A 23,302-nucleotide genomic window follows, 5' to 3' on the forward strand; every position below is an offset into this window, starting at 1 on the left:
CCAATCATACACTTTGTTAAGGTCTCTTTGTAGCGCGTTCCTATCTTCATCACAAGTAATTTCTCTACTTATTCTTGTGTCATCGGCGAAGCTACTCACTACCGAGTCCTTAGCATTACTGTCTATGTCTGCAATCATAATAACAAACAGTAATGCAGCTAACACTGTACCTTGTGGCACACCGGATATTACCTTAGCTTCATCCGATTTCTCATCGTTTGCAATAACTATCTGTTTTCTGTTGTGTAAAAATTCTTTTAACCATCTTCCTACTTTATCCACTATATTATGTTTTCTAATTTTCTTCGCTAATATATTATGGTCTACCTTGTCAAAAGCTTTTGCAAAGTCTAGATAAACCACATCTGTTTCATTTCCGCTTTTCATATTTTTGTATATGTTCTCACGGTGGACTAACAGTTGGGTTTGTGTACTTTTTCCGGGTACAAATCCATGTTGTCCTATATTAAACAAATTATTTTTTATTAAATGTTTCATAATATTTTTCTTCATTACCCTTTCATAAACTTTCATAATATGTGATGTTAGACGTACAGGCCTATAATTACTTGCCTCTAGTCTTGATCCACTTTTGAAAGTAGGGGTAATATATACTAATTTGTGCTCATCATAAATCTTGCCTGTATCTACACTGTCTTAATATATTGCAAGTGGCTTTGCGATAGAATGAACTACTTTCTTTAACAAAATAGCAGGTACACCATCAGGACCTGCAGCAGCTCCATTTTTAATTTTATTAATAGCCTGCACAATATCAGCTTCATTAATATCTATGTCAGCTAAATATTCACTATTTTCGTCCCTTACTTCTCTATCATTATCTTCATTATCAATTCTAGGGGTGAATTCTCTCTTATATCGTTCTGCCAATATGTTGCATATTTCCTTTTTTTCATTCCGTTAATATCCTACTTTTTCAATTCTTTTAGTGGAGGGCCTATTTTCTATTCTCTTTTTTGTTTTATCATCTTTTTTGTTTCGCGTACGAGTATAATAGTTTGGGGTTTTGCTTGATATTTACTAGGGTTTTTTCTTCCAAGTCCCGTTTTTCATTTTCTTTTGATTGTATAATCTTTTGTTCTGCATTTTCTATCTTACTTTTTAGTTCTATAACTTTCCATGCATTTTTTTTCTTTTGCAAGACCCTTTTTTCCATTTTCTGATTTTCTGGAACAAGATTCTTCTGTCTCTTGGTATGCATGACTGATGTTTACTTTTCTTCTTCGGTATATATTTATCCACTATTTTCTCTAATACGTTTTATATAATATCTCCGTATTTACCCTAATGTCATCACTTAACACTTAAGAAATGTTATCCCAATCTTGTTTAATTCTCCTATTTATTTCTGACATTTTATATTTTTTTTGTAGAAGTTGTATTTTCCATATCCTTCCCACTTTTTCATTTCTTGCTTATCTCTGTTTTCACTTGCTTTGGAATGGACTGTTAATTCTATGACATTATGGTCTGAAATACTCACATTATAAACTATTATTTCTTTATCATAATTCACCTCGTTCACAAATACTAGGTCTAAAGTATTTTCCTTTCTTGCTGGCAGGTGATTTATTTGCTGAATGTTGTAATTCTAGTAGCATATGTAATAGCTTTTCGAATTGCCTCTTATCTTCTGCACTACTATTACTCTCTTTTTTATATGTATAAATACAACCACAATCTCCTATTCGTTCTTTCCAGTCTACGAAAGGAAAGTTAAAGTCTCCAGATAGGAGAATAGTCCAGTCCTTGTGATTCCTACAGAGAGAGAGAGAGAGAGAGAGAGAGAGAGAGAGAGAGCCATAAACTAGGTTTGTCGTGTAAAAAAAATACCTACTGACTAACTTTGTATTCCCAGTTGGTTGGCAAATAACTTTTTAAAGTTATCAATCAACGATCAAAGTTTGGGGATTTCACCAAAAAAAAGAGGAAAAATAAAGTTTCTCTGCCTTTGTTTCCAAGCGATCAAAAACTTTATTTACAGAATCAGAAATCAATTTAAGGATTGAGAAATTTCGCCAAAGAATTAAAGGAGGTGGTTTACACTGGCGTCTATAGAACTCACATTCATAACATGGGACTTAAAGTCTGCCACATACCCTTAGAAGGGTATGCTACATACCCTTAGAAGGGTATGTAGCATGCTGTCAGTTATCGCCCAACACCTACCGAAGTTGCAATTCAATATTACCCTAATCCAGTTCTCCCTGTATCTTAATCATTTATTTACATTTTTTTTATATTTATTCATTAATTATTTTATCCAATTACCTTCTGTTACTTCATTCTTATGAAGATCATAATCTTGGAAAGCTTGAATTAATTTCAAGTAAGTGGCCTCTGCGGTGTGTTTCATACGAATAGGGTTCATCTTCTGAATAATAATAATAATAATAATAATAATAATAATAATAATAATAATAATAATAATAATAATAATGGACACAGTTTTCCGTGTTCGAAAATGGTGACAATGGTTGCAGGTCCACAATAATATAGCATGTGAGTATATGGTCATTAATGGATATTAAAGCTTTCGAACCTTGTAACCTTGTAATAGGTTCATCTTCAATCAAGTGGACTTGACTGAGATGAGCCTAGTACAAGGTTCGAAACCTTTTAATATCCATTAAACACCATATACTCACATACTATATTACTGTGGACCTGCAACCAATAATAATAATAATAATAATAATAATAATAATAATAATAATAATAATAATAATAATAATAATAATCCCATATCAGTTCGATTCTCGGCTGGGCCAACGTGAAATCAGAGGAATTTATTTCTGGTGATAAAAATACATTTCTCGATATAATGTGGTTCGGATCCCACAATAAGCTGTAGGTCCCGTTGCTAAGTGACCAATTTGTTCTTACCCACGTAAAAATATCTAATCCTTCGGGCCAGCCCTAGGAGAGCTGTTAATCAGCTCAGTGGTCTGGTAAAACTAAGATATACTTTTTTTTCAGCACTCGGGTAACCGTTAGCGCTCCGAAGTCATTAGTATTGTCAACGCTACAAGTTATATTCAAGCCTTCCCTGCCAGACGCCAGTGGGAAAATAAATTCTAATTTTTTCAGTTACTCTGAAATAATGCCTTGCTACTCAGTTGTCTCTCAAAAATTAGTATTCTGTCAGTTACCGGCGAAGCATAACGCTTTCTTGTCATTGTATTCAATATTTTTACCTTCACTTGATACAAACTGTCAAAATTAACTAGCATTAAAAACACTGAACTTGGTACAATATTGTACCTTGGGAATTTTACTTTCAATTTTAGCTCGATGCGGACTGCTGTGGAAGGCAAGAGTTAAAATAAATAAATATAATAAAAACCTACTTTCTTCCAAGGAACCAGATAGGCCTAAAACCTCTCACAATCTACTCCGCCAATTTTCCTTCCATTACACAGTTATCACTTCCATCTAAAAAGGGAATCGCCAATTGGATTTCTATCTTCTATGATTTAGAAGCGTCATATCTAAATTGCTGAGGTCACTATAAAGAAAAGAATTCTATTCGCTTTTCGTATAGTCGTCGGTTTCCATGGCAACGAGACGCGAGGATATTCTGTGTTTCCTATTTGTATATATCTGATTATTTTTTCTTCTCTCACTTTTTCTCAAGTCTGTTTGAAAAAATGGACAACATAGCGGAAAAAATACTAAACATCCTTCCTAGATAGTGACCTCCAGCTAAGTTCTTTATTGTTTACTTCACTGTATTTACTTCAATGTTTGTTCGTGTATTTAGTTCGAATTACAGTATAATTGGTGTCTGTTTTCTTGTGTGTCATTATCTTGATATTTTAGTCTTTTGTTGATGTTTTACGGCCATCCCCACTGAGCTTGTGCTAAAAACACCTCTACAAAGATGGACACACACCGGGTTAAAGCCCTTGTGGGGGTCACAATCTATGAAAGATGAAAAATTATTAATAATTCTGGCTGCATGGAATAACGTGTAAGAAGCACAAACCTAATTCCAGTTTTGCGTGTGCTGACTCCACCCACAAAAATAAATAAATAAATAAATAAATAAATAAAAATTCGTAGGAAATAGCGAGGACGTAAAAGATTCGATTTATGTCCGATGACCCATGACCTGTCCCGCAGTGTAGTATGTATCAGTAGGTGTATAGTAATCTACCATCCCGTCGGTGAAATTCCAAGATGCTACTACATATGCAGATGAGATGAAGACTCTCGTGACAGAATAGAATACAATAGAATGTAAAATCTAGGCCAGATGCCAAACACTGGGACCTATATGAGGTCATTCAACGCAGAAAGAGAAATTGACAGTAATAAGGTGCGAAAGGTGTGTATGTATGTATATATATATATATATATATATATATATATATATATATATATATATATAATCTATATATATATATATATCATATACATATAGTATATAAATATACATATTTATATAATATATCATATAATAAATATATTTTATTATATATTATTAAACACATTCAGATATATACCACAAAAATTATCAAATTATACGTGTATTTAAAACAATTAGAGTAACTATAAACCTCAGACCGTAAATAATGCAATTATCTTAATAAGAAAAACCTCAGGGCTACCTGTAACAGATCTAAGATTTGATTTTAATTGTACATGACTGGACTTATATATATATATATATATATATATATATATATATATATATCTATATATATATATATATATATGATCATAATATAATATATATATATGTATATATATATATATATATATATATATATAATATCTATATATATTGATACTTAACAAGCAACTGCTAAAAGATGCAGTATTTACAAAATAAAAAAAAGACACACTGATTGTACAAATAAAATATAACTCAAATATGTGGATTTTATGTATATATATATATAATATATAATATATATATATATATATATATATATATATATATATATATTATATATATAACATTCGAAGAATAAAAGAAAATTTTGAGTTTCAAAAATAGAATAACCACTGGGCGCAAAAGAAATGGAAAATATGAATAAAAAAAGGTTTTTTGTTGCTTTACTCTCACCCTCTCGCAAAATAAAAGCTTAATTTCATTTATCCGGTAACGTTATTAAACGCCATAACAATTCCTTCCGAACGAGTGAACTGCAAAAAGAGAGAGAGAGAGAGAGAGAGAGAGAGAGAGAGATGAGAGACGAGAGGCTGATTGACTTACGGCTATTGTAAACTGGCGTCACAAGAGATGAGAGAGAGAGAGAGACCAGAGAGAGAGAGACGAGAGATTGACTTATGTCTATTGAAACTGGCGTCAGAAGAGAGAGAGAGAGAGAGAGAGAGAGAGAGAGAGAGAGAGAGAGAGAGACAGAGAGAGAGAGATAGAGAGAGAGAGAGAATGTCTGACTTGTTACTACGGCCCACTAACGCACACAAGTTGCTTACTTATGAACAACAAACGCAATGGCTCTGAGATACAACAGCACTAAACCGAAGGAATTAACTCGATAATCGTAAACATTCCGGACAGGATAAACCTCTCCCTGCAGAGTCCTGCAGATCCTTTGGCCCCCATGAAAATTGGGCGGGGGTCCATAAAATGCAATTTATGAAGGACGCCGAGACAGAGGAAGACTTTGTGATAATGGCCTAAGTTTTAATGGCCGTTCTTGGGACACCTGAATCTGCGTTTAGTACCTCGACTCCGTTTGTGTCATAAAGGGTGATATATATATATACTTTTGTCGAATTGGTCATATTAACTCTCCCGCAAACATCATTATTACAGCAGAGTTTAAACGAACCTTTCGATGCTTTTACTGTACCCCCTTTCATATTCTCTTTCTTCACCTCACTTTCCACCCTCTCCTAACACTTGATCCCCGTAGGAGGGTAGTGCCGTCAGTGCACCTCATGCGTTGAACTGTAGGCATTACTTAAGGTTCTTTGCAGCGTCCCTCCGGCCATAGCTGCAACCACTTTCGTGGCTTTTTCTGTACCTCCTTTCATATTCTCTTTCCTCCATCTTACTTTCACCCTCTCTTAACCATTGCTTCATAGTGCAGCTGCTTTCAGGTTTTTCTCTTGTTACACCTTTCTAACCTTTTACTGTCAATTTCCATTTCAGCGCTGAATAACCTCATAGGTCCCAGTGCTTGGCCTTTGGCCCAAATTCTATATTCAACTTAACCTAACACTTGATTCACAGTGCAACTGTGTGGTTTTTATGGGACAGATTAGGGTACAGTGTCCAGCGATGCCGTTTTTTCTTCACAGCATTGGCTTTTAGTAGTGTTACCATAAGCAGTTCTGATATTTTTTACGTTATTTATGATTTAATGATTAGAATGCTTATTTTCCGATGTAAAATTAATTTCTGTGACGTAAAAAAAAAAGTACACGTCACTAACTTAACATGAAGTGTTTTTGACGAAGAAAAATAAAGGATTTCAATAAAATTCATTTCTATAAATAAGCAGGATATGTTTTATAACTATTTCCATAATAAAACATAAAAAGGCAAAGTGAAGAATTTTATTCCTCAGCGCCGTGGCCTGTGGTCGGAAAAGCCACGGAGGGTTGCCAGATGTCACTAGAAAGCCCCACTAGTTGACGAAATTCCTGAAAACGGCCACCCAGGGGTACACAGTACCTCTAAACACTCACTAACTCACAGGTGCTCACACACACACACAAACACACACGCATATGCATATATAAACGCGTTCATTTTTTATCGTTTATTGAAAACCCAGAAGATGGAGAAGACTAATAAACAGCGGCCCCATATAAGGATGGGAAAGCTGAAGATAAAGAAGAAGAGGATTGAATGACCATCCCAGCAGGATTAAGAATAGAACAGAATATAGAATTCACGACAAAGGCCAAGCGCAGTTGCACTTTGGGACAATTGTTAGAGAGGGTGGAAAGTCAGCTGGAAGGAAGAGAATATGAACGGAAGTACAGTAAAAGGAATGAAAGATGTTGCAGCTAGGGGCAGAAGGGACGGTGCACCTTAAAAATTATCAGACCATCGCCTTATATCTATTTAAAAAGTGTGTAAAAATGATAATATATCCCTCGGGTTCACCCGCAAATTAAGTCATATTTTCACTAACCTTAATATCAATCTTTTCGTCTACAACATTCTACTAAAATGTTTACTTCTACAACTGTCGATCTCCTAAAAAGAAAATCCCCAAAAAAATAAATAAATAAAAACTAAATAAAAACTAAATAAATAAAATAAATTTGTAATAGTAAACTCGAACAACGTGACGTTTTTCAGTGCCCTGCAAGAGAGAGACATCAATATATTTTACCAAATATTGTGAGAGCTCGCTATGGTCTTTCAAAGTATAGAGTATTGTCCATTTTGGAACCGTTTCTCCAGTTCGGCTAGGTGACTATCGAATACCCCCTACCCTCCCCCCACCCCCACCTTTATAAAGGCAACCGTTTTTCTCCAGTTCGCTGGTGACTACGAACCCCTACCCTCCCCCCCCACCCCCCCCCCCCCCCCACCCCCCTTTATAAAGGCAAATCCTTTCAAGTTTTTGCTTAGAAGAAATACTCGCGCGCGCGCGCGCACACACACACACAAACAAAACAAAGCCCCCCGTTTTTCCTTTAAAGTATTTGTCTACAGAATAAATACACGTACACACACACACACCTACACACAAACAAAGCCCCCAGTTTTTCCTTTAAAGTTTTTGTCTACAGAATAAATACACGTACACACCCATACACACAAAACAAAGCCCCAACGAGCAATATCAGTGATTGGGAGTTTCGAACTTACATCTGCCATTCACCAAGATTGTGATGAAATATTGGCTGGTGCAGAGGAACAGAAATTTAACTCGAATCGTGCATTTTTTCCTTTTTTTCATCCGGAAAAAAAAAAAGACTACAGCACAATATCTGTGCTCGGACGATATTCGCGACTTTCTATTTCAACGATTATATATTTGAAAAAGGTTTAGTTTTCTTGGCTTATATCCATCGAATACGGTTATGAGGGGCTATGTAAATTGTAACTAGCAAACAAACTGTATATATATATATATATATATATATATATATATAATATATATATATATATATAGATATATTTATATATATATATTAATATATATATATATATATGTATATAGAATAAAAGGAGCTCATAAAACAGCCAAAATATAGAGCTGTCTCTCTCTTCCTGAAGAGAGAGACAGCAGTCTCTGAAATATAGCATGTCTCTCTATATTTGGCGTTTTTATGGGTTCCTTTTATTAGGTGGGATTCTTTCTGTTGTAACAGAACATTTTTATAAGCCAGATGATATATATATATATTATATATATATATATATATATAATATATATATATTTAAATCTCTAGTCATTCAATCATAATTCATGTATTGATAAATGAATTATTATCATTATCATTTCAATAGATGAACCCTATAAACGCTCTACAAGCACACCAAAGGGGCCAATGACTTCAAATTCAACCTTCCAAAGAATGTTGGTTTCAACCACCCACCCCTAAAGAACCACCAACACTGCAGCCGTAATTGATCATGATACAGAGCTAATGATGTTTCATCAACCTGGTAGAGATGCCACGACACTAACCACTACACCAGCAGACCGGTTGAAATAAAATAACATTCACTGGAAGCGCTACGACATTCAACATTGATCGTGCTCGTATGAATAATGACATCAACTTCAATTAAGAGATTACGTACTTGAGAGCTTATTCTTTTGTGTTAAAAAGTGGATGATTAGCCAGAGAGAAAAGTGGAGCAATCGAAAGACCTTGAACCCTCACCAACGATTCTAATTACGTTAATTTACGGCCTACTGCATTTGAAGATAAAAATAAAACTTCTCTTCTCAGATGACGAAGAAACTGAAAATATGTCTATTTACGTTTGACGTGGATATCAAGGTAATAGTCCTGTAACATACTACATAGCTCCTGGCGTATCGTTGACATTATCCTGTGCTTGGATCCGTCTGAACGACTATTTTCTACGTAGTACTGAAAATATTTTATGTAAAAGTCCTCGACCGCTGAGATACAGAAGAATTTTTTTCTTCATTATACAGAAAAATTCAATTCAAAAATTCTGTGACCATCAAGACTCATTTCGTTAAATTTATCCATCATAAAATACTGGAATCAGTAAGACTCCTTTCACGCACGCACGCGCACACACACACACACACACACACACACACACACACACACACACACGCAAACGCAAATTCTGTAGTCAGTAAAGACTCGTCCAGGTCAAATTTATCTTGCGATTAAATCATGGTGCTAAAATTTTTATTGTTCTTATAAAAGCTGTATAACTCCAGCACAGAAATGATATCAATATAGCGTCATAATAGATAATTATAAGCTTGTATGAAATGTTTTTTTCAAATACAACACTGACAGAGAGACTTAGGAAATTTGTCAAGGTTTTCGTTATCCTTAGCCTTCCAAAGATGAATACATGGGAAATAGAGAATAAAAGAAGGGGGTAGTGCGGGAGCTCACAGAGATTATTGTTCTTATATAAAAAAAATATAACTCCAGTATATATATATATATATATATATATATATATATATATATATATATATATTATATATATATATATTATATATATAGGCCTCCTCCATCACTGCCGGACATCGCAAAAAAAAAGAAAAAGAATTTATTTTTTCAGCTTCATGTGTATGGACACACACACACACGCAAAGCCCGAAACGACCAAGGTTTCAATGATTGAAAGCCTCGGGAGAGCCCGCGCTTCCCTCTGCCTCCCTTCTTCCGTTTTCCCTCTTCTCTTTTTTTCTCCCTCCTCCCTTCCCCCCCCTCCGCCTAAACCTCTTAAAGCCCACAATTCACCAAGAGTGTGATGAAATACTGGTTCGTGCAGAGGAATGTTTTTTTGTTTCTTTTCTTTTTTTGTCAGAATATTTTCGCAGCTACAAGAGAGACGACCTAGTGAAAAAAAAAAAAAAACCTCCTTCCTTCCCGGAAGTATATTCCCTGAACTGTACCGAGCGTCGAAGAACCTTCCTTGAAAAAAAAAGCAGTTCCTCGTTGGACGAGTGGTTGCGTGCTTGATTACTGATTCGGTAGTGGCGAGTTCGATTCCCCGCTCTGTCAACGTGGAAGATGTTTGCATGTTTCCATTGAATACAATTTTATTATTATTATTATAATTATTATTATATTATTTTTTTTTACTCTATCACAGTCCTCCAATATGACAGGGTGGTATTTATAGTGTGGGGTTCCGGGTAGCATCCTGCCTCCTTAGGAGTCCATCACTTTTCTTCCTATGTTCGCCGTTTCTAGGATCACACTCTTCTGCATGAGTCCTGGAGCTACTTCAGCCTCTAGGTTTCTAGATTCCTTTTCAGGGATCTTGGGTCATAGGGCCTAGTGTTCCTATGATTATGGGTACAATTTCCACTGGCATATCCCATATCCTTCTATTCTATTTTCAGATCTTGATACTTATACCATTTTTCCCTTTCTTTCTCTTCAACTCTGGTGTCCCATGGTATTGCGACATCAATGAGTGATACTATCTTCTTGATTTTGTCAATCAACGTCACGTCTGGTCTATTTGCACGTATCACCCTATCTGTTCTGATACCATAGTCCCAGAGGATCTTTGCCTGATCGTTTTCTATCACTCCCTCAGGTTGGTGCTCGTACCACTTATTACTGCAAGGTAGCTGGTGTTTTCTTGCACAGGCTCCAGTGGAGGGCTTTTGCTACTGAATCATGCCTCTTTTGTACTGGTTCTGTGCAAGTGCCGGACATTCACTTGCTATGTGGTTTATGGTTTCATTTTCGTATTGCACTTCCTACATAGGGAGAGATGTATTTCCATCCATCGTTCTTTGAAACATATATGGTTCTTAGTGCCTGATCTTGTGCCGCTGTTATCATTCCTTTCAGTTTCCTTCTTTAGCTCTCCCCTCTGCAGCCCCATTGACCATGTGTCATCGCTGACTAGTTCTTTAGTCCTGTCTCAGTGTTTTGTCCGTGATTGGTGGTTGTTGGCCAGTCCATCGTTCTTGTTCTGTTTGTCATTTTGTTCCTGTCTCTGTATATTTGTGGGTCTTCGTCTACTTTTATTGAGTCCTCCTTCCTTGCCCATTTTGCACTTTTTTAGCCACTCTGTTTCTTTTGCTTGGTTTCAGATATTTGCCCCAGTGCTCTGTTTCTCGATGTTGACGCAGTCCTCTATACTTAGTAGTCCTCTCCTCCTTCCTTTCGTTATGTATAGTGTGTCCGTATTTGCTCTTGGGTGTAGTGCTTTGTGTATTGTCATATGTTTCCTGGTTTCTGATCGATGCTGCGGAGTTCTGCCTCGTCTATTCACTATTCCTGCGGCTGTATCTGATTACTGGCACTACCCATGTGTTTATGGCTTTTATCATATTTCCGGCGTTGAGTTTTGACTTGAGTATCGCCTTGAGTCTCTGCATATATTCTTTCCTGATGCGTGTCCTTCATCTCTTGGTGGTTTTATATTCCCTACCTTCCATTATTCCCAGGTATTTGTATCCAGTCTCATCTATGTGTTTGATGTTTGCTATTATGGTAGCTTTATCCCCTCAGTTCTCGTTACTTTGCCCTTTTGTATGTTGACTAAAGCACATTTTTCTATTCCAAACTCCATCCTGATGTCCTCAGATACAATCCTTACAGTCTGGATTAGGGTATCTATTTCCTTGATGCTCTTACCATACAGCTTGATGTCGTCCATGAACATCAGATGGTTAATTCTGTTGCCTCTTTTCTTGAGTTGGTACCCGGCATCCATCTTCTGTAGTACTTTTGTCATGGGAATCATGGCTACTACGAAGAGGAGTGGGGACAGTGAGTCGCCCTGAAAGATCCCTCTCCTGATATTAACCTCTGCTAGTCTTATTCCAGAGCTTGTAAGTATTGTATTCTAGTTGCGCATTGTATTTTTGAGGAAGCTGATGTTTTCCTCTGCCCCATATATTTTCAGGCATTCTATTAGCCATGTGTGTGGTATCATGTCGATGGCTTTCTATAGTCTATCCATGCCATGCTTAGGTTGGTTTTCCTTCTCCTACTGTTCTTCATTACCATTTTTGTCTATCAGGAGCTGGTCTTTTGTGCCCCTACACTTCCTTCTGCAGCCTTTCTGTTGGTGGGGGATGGTGTTTGTCTCCTCTAGGTAGTTGTATAGCCTTTCACTGATGATACCAGTTAGTAACTTCCACATTATTGGTAGGCAGGTGATAGGCCTGTAGTTAATGGCTATATTTCCCTTACTCTTGTCTTTTTGTACTAAGGATGTTCTTACTGTGGTCATCGATTTGGGTGCATGGTGATTTGAGATACAATGCTGGAGTTGTTCTGCTATTCGTGGGTGTAGGGCCTTGAAGTTTTTGAGCCAGTATCCATGGACTTCATCGGGACCTGGGGCTTTCCAGTTTGGCATTTTCTTCAGTTGGTGTCTGACTGTGTCGTGATCTCTGTGAATCTTTGTTTTATTCTCCCTGTTTCTTCTTCCTTGACTCCTGGAGCCATGTTGCATGTTTGTTGCTCCATATGTTTTCCCAGAGTCTCTTATTTTGGTTCGGCTTCAGGAATTTCTTGGTGGTTGTCTTCCCCTCTTAGTTGGCTGTAGAGTCTTTTCTGGTTGGTTCTGAATATTTTGTCTGTGGTATCCCTTATCTGTTCATGTACCGTTGGATCTTATGTGCTTTGGCCTTAAGCCTCTGTTTTACATCTTCTATTGTGTTGTTTAGTCTCCTCTCTTGTTTTCTTGCTTCTTAGCCTTTTTTCTGCCATCTCTTTCAGTTTACTCATCACCATGATTTGCTTTTCCAGGCGCCTCTTCCATGGAGGTTGCTGTTTTGGTTTGTGTTGGTTTGGTAGTGCTGGTGGTGTTGGTGTTCGTATTCCCATCCGTTATGCTACTAATCTTGCTCCTGCATATGCCAAGTTATTTGTTTCTGTGATAATGGTGGTGTGTATTAGTCTCATTATTTCATTGACCTCACTTGTTTTCTCCCTTAATTTCTTGGTGTTGTAGGCTTTCATGGAGGGGATCTTTGTTCTCTCTGTATCTGGCTCCATCCATTGTCTGAATCTTTTCTACCATTCATCCTCTCTGTTACTTCGTCGGTGTTCCTTCGTGTGTCGTTGTTTGATACCTCATCATCCCTGTCGTCTTCTGTGGCATCGTCTCTCAGTTCGTCTTCGTGTAATTCGTTGTCGTGTGACATTTCCCTTTCCAGTTCTTCTCTTTCTGTTGGGGAGAGCCAGTTCTTTTTCTTTATGTTCCTTACTTGGTCTGCCAGCCTCTGCTATGTTTAGTGGGTGTTATTCCTCTCATTCCAGATGTTGACCAACCTTCTTCTATATCCTCTCTCCGTCGGGTTGCTTCTGTTGTAGCATCTCCATATTTCCTTATTTTCTTCTCTTGTCCATTTCTTCCTTTGGTTTGCTTCTGTAGCTCCAATCTCAGGCTATTGGTTACTGTCGTTGTGTTGGTCAGTTGCTGGATGACAACCTCCAAGTACCTGATTGTCTTCCCCTTCAATTGGGTTGAATACCTGGCTGCCGGACGAAGCTCCTCTGTTGCCAGAGGTTCCATTTACGTCGTTGTCGTTTATTCCTTCATTTCTTTACATCATTACTGAGTTTTGCTATTTAACCCATAGCTGGAACCTACCCCATCAGGGATAGGTACTCATTTACAGCTGAGTAGACTGAGGAAATTATGGTAAAGATCCTTTCCCAAGGAATCAACGCCGAGGAGAGCGGTCACCCATCTAACGATTGACCAGCCCCAATGTTGCTTAACCAGTCCATTGACGACCTAACCCACTCTGCCACGGCATGACATTTATTATTATTATTATTATTATTATTATTATTATTATTATTATTATTATTATTATTATTATTCGGTAGTCGCTTGCTGTCATGAATAGGAGGTGACTGGTACTAGGGGGTACAAGAAGGGACTATCTACTATACCCGAAAACGAGTCTACAAATCGACCCATTCGATAAATGAAACTGAACGATAAAAATTAAAAAATATTATCAATATTCAGCAATGCTTGGCAAACTACAATCTTTTAGTGTCTAATTCACTTATTTAAGTACACTTTTCACCACAACCATCGGTTATAACTTTCGGCACTTGGGGTACAGACATGCAAGGAATATCTATATACCCGAAAACGAGTCAACAAATCGACCCATTCGGAGATGTAACTGAACGATTAAGGTTATAAATATTATCAATATTCAGCAATGCTTGGCAAACTGTAATCCTTTAGTGTTTAATTCACTTATTTAAGTACACTTTTCACCATAACCATCGGTTTTAACTTTCGAAAACGAAACGTAACGATTAAATTACAACATTAATCGTCCACCACAGAAAGAGAACGTAAAACCCCGAGTGTGAAAATTGGGGAACACATGAGGCCATGTTTCACTCTTTTGTGCATTTTATTTTTCACGCACGAATCTGCCCCCCCCCCGATATAGAGGAGAGTCCGATTATGCAAAATCACTTATTAAAATTGGTACTGGATGCATGACGCGCCCGAGACTGGAGGACATGAGGACCAGGAGAGAGCAGATAGGAAAATCATGGAGGATAAAGGACGCGGGAAACGTAGGAGGAGGAGGAGGAGGAGGAGGAGGAGGAGGAGGAGGAGGAGGAGGACGGAGGAGGGAAGGAGGATTAGGAGGAGGAGGAGGAGGAGGAGGAGGAGGAGGAGAGGAGGAGAGGGAGGAGGAGGAGAAGGAGGAGAGGAGAGAGGCAGGATTAGGAGAGAGGAGGGAGGCAAAGATTAGGAGGAGGAGGAGGAGGAGAGAGGCAGGATTAGGGGAGGGGGGAGGAGGAGGATGAGGAAAGTTGGAGGAGGAGGAGGAGGAGGAGGAGAGGAGGAGGAGGAGGAGAGAGGCGGATTAGGAGGAGGGAGGCGAGAGATGGAGGGAGGAGGAGGAGGGGAGGAGAGAAAGGAGGAGGAGGAAAGAGAAGGGATTAGGAGGAGGAGGAGGAGGAAGAGGAGAGAGGAAAAATTAGGAGGAGGAGGAGGAAAGAGGAAGCATTAGGAGGAGGGGGAGGGAGGAAAGATTAAGAGAGGAGGAGGAGGAGAGAGGAGGCAGGAGGAGGAGGAGGAGGAGGAGGAGGAAAGATTAGGAGGAGGAGGAGGGAGGAAAGAGGAGGGGCAGAATTAGGAGGAGGAGGAGGAGGAGAGAGGCAGATTAGGAGGAGGAGGAGGAGGCGAGAGGTGGAGGAGGAGGAGGAGGAGTGGAGGAGGAGGAGGAGGAGGGGGAGGAGGAAGAGGAGGAGGAGGAAGAGAGAGGGAGGAGGAGGAGAAGGAGGAGGAGGAGAGGAGGAAGGAGGAGGAGGAGGAGGAGGAGGAGGAGGAGAGGAGGAGTTAGGAGGAGGAGGAGGAGGAGGAGAGAGGAGGAGGAGGAGGAGGAGGAGGAGAGAGGAGATAGAGGAGGAGAGGAGTAGGAGGAAGAGAGAGGAGGAGGAGGAGGAGAGAGGGAGGAGGAGGAGGAAAAGGAGGAGGAAGAAGAGAGGCGGAGGAGGAGGAGGAGAGGGCGGAGGAGGAGAAGGAGAGGAGGAGAGAGACAGGATTAGGAGGAGGAGGAGGAGAAGGAGGAGGAGAGATAGGATTAGGAGGAGGAGGAGGAGGCGAGAGGTGGAGGAGGAGGAGGAAGGCGGGGGAAAGGAGGAAGGATTAGGAGGAAGGAAGAGGAGGCGGGAGGAGGAGGAGAAGGAGAGGAGGAGTTGAGGAAAGTTAGGAGGAGGAGGAGGAGGCAGGAGGAGAGAAAGGAGGAGGAGGAGGAGAGAGAGGAAAGATTAGGAGGAGGAGACGGAGGGAGGAGAGAGGACAGGAGGAGGAGGAGGAGGAGGAGGAGAGAGGAAAGATAGGAGGAGGAGGAAAAGGAGGAGGAGGAAGGAGAGAGGCAGGAAGGAGAGGAGAGGGGAGAGAGGGAGGAGGAGGAGGAAAAGGAGGAGAGGAAGAGAGAGGCAGGATTAGGATTAGGAGGAGGGCGGAGGAGGAGGGAAGGGAGGAGGAGGAGGAGAGGACCAGGTTAGGAGGAGGAGGAGGAGAAGGAGGAGGAGAGAGTTAGGATTAGGAGGAGGAGGAGGAGGCCGAAGGAGGTGGAGGAGGAGGAGGAGGGACCCCGAAGGATAAGGATTAAGGAGAACGAGGAGGAGGAGGAGAGACGAAGGATTAGGATTAGGAGGAGGAGGAGGAGGAGGAGGACGGAAGGATGGAGGAGGATTAGGAGGAGGAGGTGGAGGAGGAGAGGCGGAAGGATAAGGATTAGGAGGAGAGGCGGAGGGAAAGGGGGGAGGAGGAGAGGAGAGACGAAGGATTAGGACTTAGGACGGAGGAGGAGGAGGATGAGGAGAAGGACCACGGATTAGGATTAGGAGGAGGAGGGAGGAGGGGAGGAGGAGGAGGAGGAAATAGGAAGGATTCGGAGGAGGAGGGAGGACGGAGGAGGAGAGACGAAGGATTAGGAGGAGGAAGGAGGAGGAGAGACGAAGGATTAGGATTAGGAGGAGGAAGGAGGGGAGGAGGAGAGGAGGAAGAATAGGAAGGATTAGGAGGAGGGGAGGAGGAGGTGTAGGAGAGACGAAGGATTAAGGAATGGAGGAGGAGGAGGTAGGAGGAGGAGATAGGCAAGGATTAGGAGGAGGAGGAGGAGGAGGAAGAGACGGAAGGATTAAGGAGGCGGAGGAGGAGGAGGAGGAATAGGACGAAGGATTAGGTTAAGGATTTGGAGGAGGAGGAGGAGGAGGAGGATAAGGATTAGGAGGAGGAGGAGGAGGGGAGGCGGAGGAGGAGGAGGAGGAGAGACGAAGGATTAGGAGGAAGGAGGAGGATGAGACGAAGGATTAGGAGGAGGAGGAGGAGGAAGAAGGAGGAGGAAATGGAAAGATTAGGAGGAAGGAGGCGACCTTAACCTTACAGGACCGTTACATCTGTTCGGGTTGCCCCAGGTCCCTCAGTGGTGGAGGCACCTCTAAGGTCTACCAGAGAGTTGCTAGTTACATCTTCCGGTATTATTTTGCATTTCCTTCAATCTTCCGATGGTCTGGGATGCAGTTTAGATATTTGTCGAAGCTTGATCTTAAAACACCATCCTACGCCTCAACTCCTGTATATATTCCTCCAGATGAGTTGGCAAACGCATTGAATAGACGCTGCATTATCGATGCTGGGGTGCGTAGTGGATTAATGTCCTTGGTGTGCTTGTCCCTTATTTTTCCTTGGTATTAGTTTTGGTGGGCACTATTCTAAATCCTACCTTCTGCTTGGTCTTTAGTGATATTTTTAGTTCCATGTATATTTTCTCGCTATTCCTTCTATCTTTTGTTTTCCATGCCTGAATTATCATGGTAGCGGTTCTCTTCTCCTTTCTAGACTCTTAATTTTAATTTTAAGAATTGTGTAGTTCTTTCCCAGTAGTCAAAAGGGTCTTTTAACTTCTTCTATTACTAGCTGTCGGAAGGAACCTTTGTTACACTCTCTATTTGTGCAATTATCCTTTGATAGTGTGGGTACCATATTCATATTGCAATTATTCAATTGGACTACGAAACCCCATAGTTTTGTTATAAAGCATAATCATGTGTTCAGCTTTTCTTGTTTTGGAAAGTGCCGTTAAACAACATTCCCACTTTTTGCTTACATTTTTGCCAACCAGAGTTGCTATGTGATCATTGCATAACATGGTTCCTAGTTTCATCATCCACCCAAGGTTTCTTTTAAATACTGCTCCCTTATTTGTGATTGTTCTTCAATTATTAGGTCCCTTATATGCATCTAGCTTTCTTTCCTGTCGTCCATCCCAAATTTATTGATTCAAATTTATCAGAAGTTCAAATATAACCCTACCTATTTACCTCTGCCCAATCATAATTACTTTTGTTAAGGTCTCTTTGTAGAGCGTTTTTCTATTCTTCATCACAAGTAATTTCTCTACCTTATTTTGTTGGTCATCCCCTCTGCGAAAACTTAACTCCCACTACCGAATCCGTTAACATTCTGTTCTATGTCTTGCAATCATAATAAAAAACAAACAGTATTGCCAGACTAACACCGTACCCTTGCGGCAACCACCGAATTATGACCTTGGCTTCATCGATTTCTCGTCGTTTGCCAAATAAACTATCTGTTTTCTGTTGTGTAAAACTTCTTTTCTTAAAACCATCATTCCTTACTTATCCCACGATATTGTGTTTTTCTAACTTTTCCATCGCTAATTATATTATGGTCTACTTTATCAAAGCTTTTGCAAAGTCTAAATAAACCACATTCTGTTTCATTTCCGCCTTTTCATTTCAATTTTTGTTGGAATATGTTCTCACGGTGGTGGGCTTTAATAGTTGGGTTTGTGTATCTTTTTTCCTGGGTTACGAAACCATAGTTGGTTCCTTATTAAACAAAATTAAATTTTTTATTTTTTAAATTGTTTCAAGGTGTTCATTTTGTTTTCTTCAGTTTACCCTTTCATATACCCCTTTCATAATATGTGATGTTTTCGACTCCCACAGGCCTATTAATTACTTGGCCTCTCGTTCTTGCTCCCGCCACTTTTGTTGCAAAGTAGGTGGTAACTTGGGCTAAGTTTGTGCCTCATCAAATAAAATCTTGCCTGTATCTCACCTTGTCTTAATTAAACTTGTTGCAAGTGGCTTTGCTGATAGAATAGAAAACTACTTTCCTTTAACCAAAATAGCAGGAATTCCATCAGGCCCGCCCTGCAGCAGACTCCATTTTAATTTGATTTCAATTAAAAGCCCTGCACAATATCAGCTCATTAATATCTATGTCAGTAAAATTATTCACTATTTTCATCCCGTACTTCTAATATCATTATCTTTCATTATCTATCTAGGGGTGAATTCTCTCTTATATCGTTCTGCCAGGTATGTTGCAAATTTGTCCTTTTTTTGCATTTCGTTAATCTTCCCTTCAACCCAAATTTCTTAGAGGGCCTATTCTATTCTTCCTTTCTTTATTCAATATTCTTCGCCAATATGAGTATAATTAGTTTGGGAATTTGGGCTGGATATTTCAATAGGGTTTTTTCTTCCAAAGTCCCGTTTTTCATTTTTCTTTTGATTGTTATAATCTTTTGTTCTGCATTTTCTATCCGTTACTTTTTCGTTCTATAACTTTCCATGCATTTTTTTTTTTTTTCTTTTTTTTTTGCTTAGAACATTTTTTCCACTTTCGGATTTTCTGGAACAAGATCCTTCTGTCTCTTGGTATGTCCATGGACTGATGTTTGGTCACTTTTCTTTTCTCGGTATATTATTTTATCACTATTTTTCTCTACTATTTTATATAATATCTCCGTATTTACCCTTTATAAGTCATCCACTTTACGAAAATCTTATTCCCAATCTTGTTTAATTCTTAATCATTATTTTCTGACCATTTATATTTTTGTACTGTAGAAAGTTGTATTTTCCATATCCTTCCCACTTTGTTTTCATTTTCTTGCTTATCTCTGTTTTCACTTGCTTTGGAATGGACTGTTAATTCTATGACATTATGGTCTGAAAATACTCGCATTCTAAAATAAACTATTATTTCTTTAAACCATAATTGAATCTCGTTCACAAATACTAGGTCTAAAGTATTTTCCTTTCTTGTTGGCAGGTGATTTAATTTGTTGAATGTTGTATTCTAGTAAGCATATCTAAATAGCTTTTCGAATGCCTCTTATTCTTCTGTCACTACTATTACTCTTTTTTTCTTTTATATGTATAATAAGGTACATGCCACAATCTCCTATTCGTTCTTCCAGTTCTACCGAAAGCCTTCCCGTTGAAGTCTCCAGATAGGAGAATAGTCCAAGTCCTTGTGATTTTAACATATATCATTCCAATTTTTGTTATTATTAAGTCAAAACTGTTTAGTATTAGGACGGTCTATATATTACTATGTTCATTTTAATTTTTCAGATTCAAATTCTCTACCCGCTATTAGTTCACATTCTGAGTTAACTATATTTCCTCCATTATTTTATTTTTCCCTTGTTTTTTGTCCTTTCCCATATATTGCGGTTCCCCCTTGATTCCTTTTTTTTCTATCTGATTCTAATAAGTTTTGAAAGCCTTTTCTTTGAATCATCATTCCCAGTTCTCTTGGGGGAATACCAGGGGGTTTCACTTATATTCATTATATCTATTTTGTTTTCTTTTTAATTTGGGTTAGTTTTATCTAAGTACTCTATTTTTCTTTTTGAAGTTACTTCGTCGCTAAAACTAAACCCTGCGCATTCATCACTATGATGGTTTGCGTGTTTTCCATTCCTTAATTTAATATTGGTAATAATAAGGAATTTTCCCATGTCCTTCCTTTCCGTTCTTGGTTATGTTGTTCTTTTTTTCATTTTACCAGAAATTCTGACATTAAAAAAATCCAAACATTTTCCATAATTATTTGTTCGTTCCTTCCATCCTAATTAATTAATTTTGATTTTGGTTCTGAATCTGCAATTTCCCTCCATAATCTTGCAACTATCCCACCCTTGCATAATAAAAAACAGCTTATTATCTCTTGGAGTAGAATCTTGGGCGTTGATTGCATTGAAATTTTGCTTTGGACATGAACCTCTGCAATATCTCGTTGATGGCTTGCTTTTTTCTTTTACCTGATATTCTTCATTCCCTCTCTTATGGTTTGTTCTTTCTTTTGTTTGATTTTATTGCTTGATTGGTTATTTATTTGTGATTATTTTTTCATGGCTAACAGGGTGCATATATTTAACATTTTTTGTCGAACTTACCATTTTTTTCCATTCTTTTTAGGTTTTTGGGCATATTTTTGGATTGTAGATCTCTGCAATCATCCCTCATATTCCATCTAAGTATGGCACAATTTACCAAATATTATTTTCATAGTTGATGGACAATACCTTAGGATGTTTGTAGTAACATTTTTGTTTCTCCATATCTGCAATTCCCTCTTTTCAAAAGGCGTTGCAGACTTATTGTCGTTTTTGTATTATTTTTTCCCTTTCCCTTTCCATTTCATTGTGTTCGAATCTGGGTAGCGCCCTTCTTCGGCATTTTCTTTTGTTGTGCTGTTCAATATCGTAATTTATTCTTCGTAAGGTATTGCTGCTTTATAGCCTCATATGTAGTATCAATGAGATATTCTCTAGCCATCCATAACTTTATCTTGTTCTTTGTTTTCCTTATTCTTTTTCTTGTCCATTTGTCAGTTTTGGTTTACGTTCTCTTACGTTTTCCCTGCTTCTGCTTCTTCTCTTCTTCCTTCCTTCGTTTTCTTCATCCTCAAATATTTGTACATTCAATCTTGATTTAATAACATTGTTTATCCATGGTAGGACCATTGGTTTGCGCTAAAAAAAAAAAAACAAAATTCTTGTGTCTTTTCGTCATCATCTTGCATTACCCTTCAGCAACACTGTGGATGGGTCGGAATTGTTGCATGCAAGCAAACATTTTTATGATTAGGTTTTGTGGATTAAACTATGCTATACCACACCTTACACAGTTGTACATTGCTTTTGGCATTCTTTTATTTTCCTAAATGCCATCAATTAGGATATTCACAAGGTTCACTTTATTCATTTTCTTTGTCGGAACTATGTTGGGTTAGATGTAAGTTTCTTTATGAGTCTCTTGAACCACTTGGGATTTTATTGGAACTTCTTCAATTATTTGTTTGCCAAGAGGTTTGGTTTTCATTTGAATTTGTTACCAGTTTAGTTTGGGCTTGTATCCTTCTAATCTATCTCGAAATGAATTGATTTTGTATCTTTTTGGTTGTAGGACTGTTGCTGAGTTCAATAGATCAGAAAACTGCCAGTTACCCTTCCATGCTACCCTCATCGTTATTTGGCAAAATCTGGCCAAAGCCAAGCTAAATCCCTCGCCATTTTTTTCCGCAGTTGGAGTAGCTTACGGGCCATCTTGTTCTGATTTACAGTATTTCACTTGAAATAAACTAAACTTAGAAGACGCTTTATCCTACTATTTCCACACTAATTTATCACCGATAGTTCACGAACACCTTCTAGGATTCATTTCTCAAATTCTAGACGTATGTTAAACTTGTGATATTTGTTGATTGAATCTGACTTCGACCAGGAACGTTCTAACCAAAACCAAGCAAGGAGGAGGAGGAGGAGACGAAAAGATTAGGGGAGGAGGAGGAGCCGACGAAAGATTAGGCGGAGCGGGAGGAGGAGGAGGAGATAGGAAAGGATTAGGAGGAGGAGGAGGAGAGACGAAGGATTAGGAGGCAGGAGGAGGAGGAGGAGAGACGAAGGTATTAGGAGGTTAGAAGGAGGAGGAGGAGGAAGGAGAGGACGAAGGTATTAGGAGGAGGAGGGAGGAGTGAGAGAGGAAAAGATTAGGAGGATAGGAGGGAGGAGGAGGAGGAGGAGGAGGAGGATGGAGGAGGGGAGGAGGAGAGACGAAGGATTAGGAGGAGAAAGAAGAGGAGGAGGCGGAGGATAAGGAAGGATTAGGCAGGAGGAGGATGAGAGAGGGAAAGACTTAGGAGGAGGCGGTAGGATGGAGGAGGGGAGGAGAGAGGTGAAGATTAGGAGGAGGAGGAGGAGGAGAGGGGAAAGAGTTAGGAGGCGGGGAGGCGGAGGCGGAGGAGGAGAGGAAAGGAAATCTTAGGAGGAGGAGGGGAGGAGGAGGAGAGACGAAGGATGAGGTGCGAGGAGAAAGGAGGAGGAGGAGGAGATAGGAAGGATTTAGGAGGAGGAGGAGGAGGAGAGAGGGAAAGATTAGGAGGAGGTGGAGGAGGAGGGGAGGAGAGAGGAAAGATTAGGAGGAGGAGGCGGAGGAGGAGGAGGAGAGAGGAAATATTAGGAGGAGGAGGAGGAGGAGGAAGAGATCGAAGGATTAGGAGGAGAAAGAGGTAGGGAGGAAGGAAGGAGGAAGGAATATGGAAGGATTAGGAGGAGGAGGAGGAGGAGAGAGGAAAGATTAGGAGGAGGAGGAGGAGGAGGAGGCGGAGGAGGGGAGGAAGGGAGGAGGAGAGACGGAAGGATTAAGGCGGAGGAAAGACAGGGAGGGAGAAGGAGGAAGATAGGAAGGAGTAGGAGGAGGAGGAGGAGGAGGAGGAGGAGGAGGAAGGAAAGATTATAGGTAGGAGGGAGGAGGAGGAGGAGGAGAGAGGAAAGCTTAGGAGGAGGGGAGGAGGAGGACTAGAGGAAAGATTAGGAGG

At 39.4% G+C, this 23,302-nt stretch overlaps 1 protein-coding gene across 1 annotated transcript in view; it reads left to right on the forward strand.

Annotated features, from left to right (window-relative positions):
- The window catches only part of LOC135202141 (basic proline-rich protein-like), a 94,002-nt gene extending 71,642 nt beyond the window's left edge, over positions 1 to 22,360 (forward strand). Inside the window, exon 6 of the mRNA XM_064231392.1 lies at positions 22,210 to 22,360. Within this exon, the coding sequence (XP_064087462.1) occupies positions 22,210 to 22,360 (151 nt within the window). The remainder of the gene's footprint in view (positions 1 to 22,209) is intronic.
- The last annotated feature ends 942 nt before the right edge of the window (positions 22,361 to 23,302 follow it).

Source organism: Macrobrachium nipponense, chromosome 30, assembly GCF_015104395.2.
Source record: "Macrobrachium nipponense isolate FS-2020 chromosome 30, ASM1510439v2, whole genome shotgun sequence".
Lineage (NCBI taxonomy): Eukaryota > Metazoa > Arthropoda > Malacostraca > Decapoda > Palaemonidae > Macrobrachium > Macrobrachium nipponense.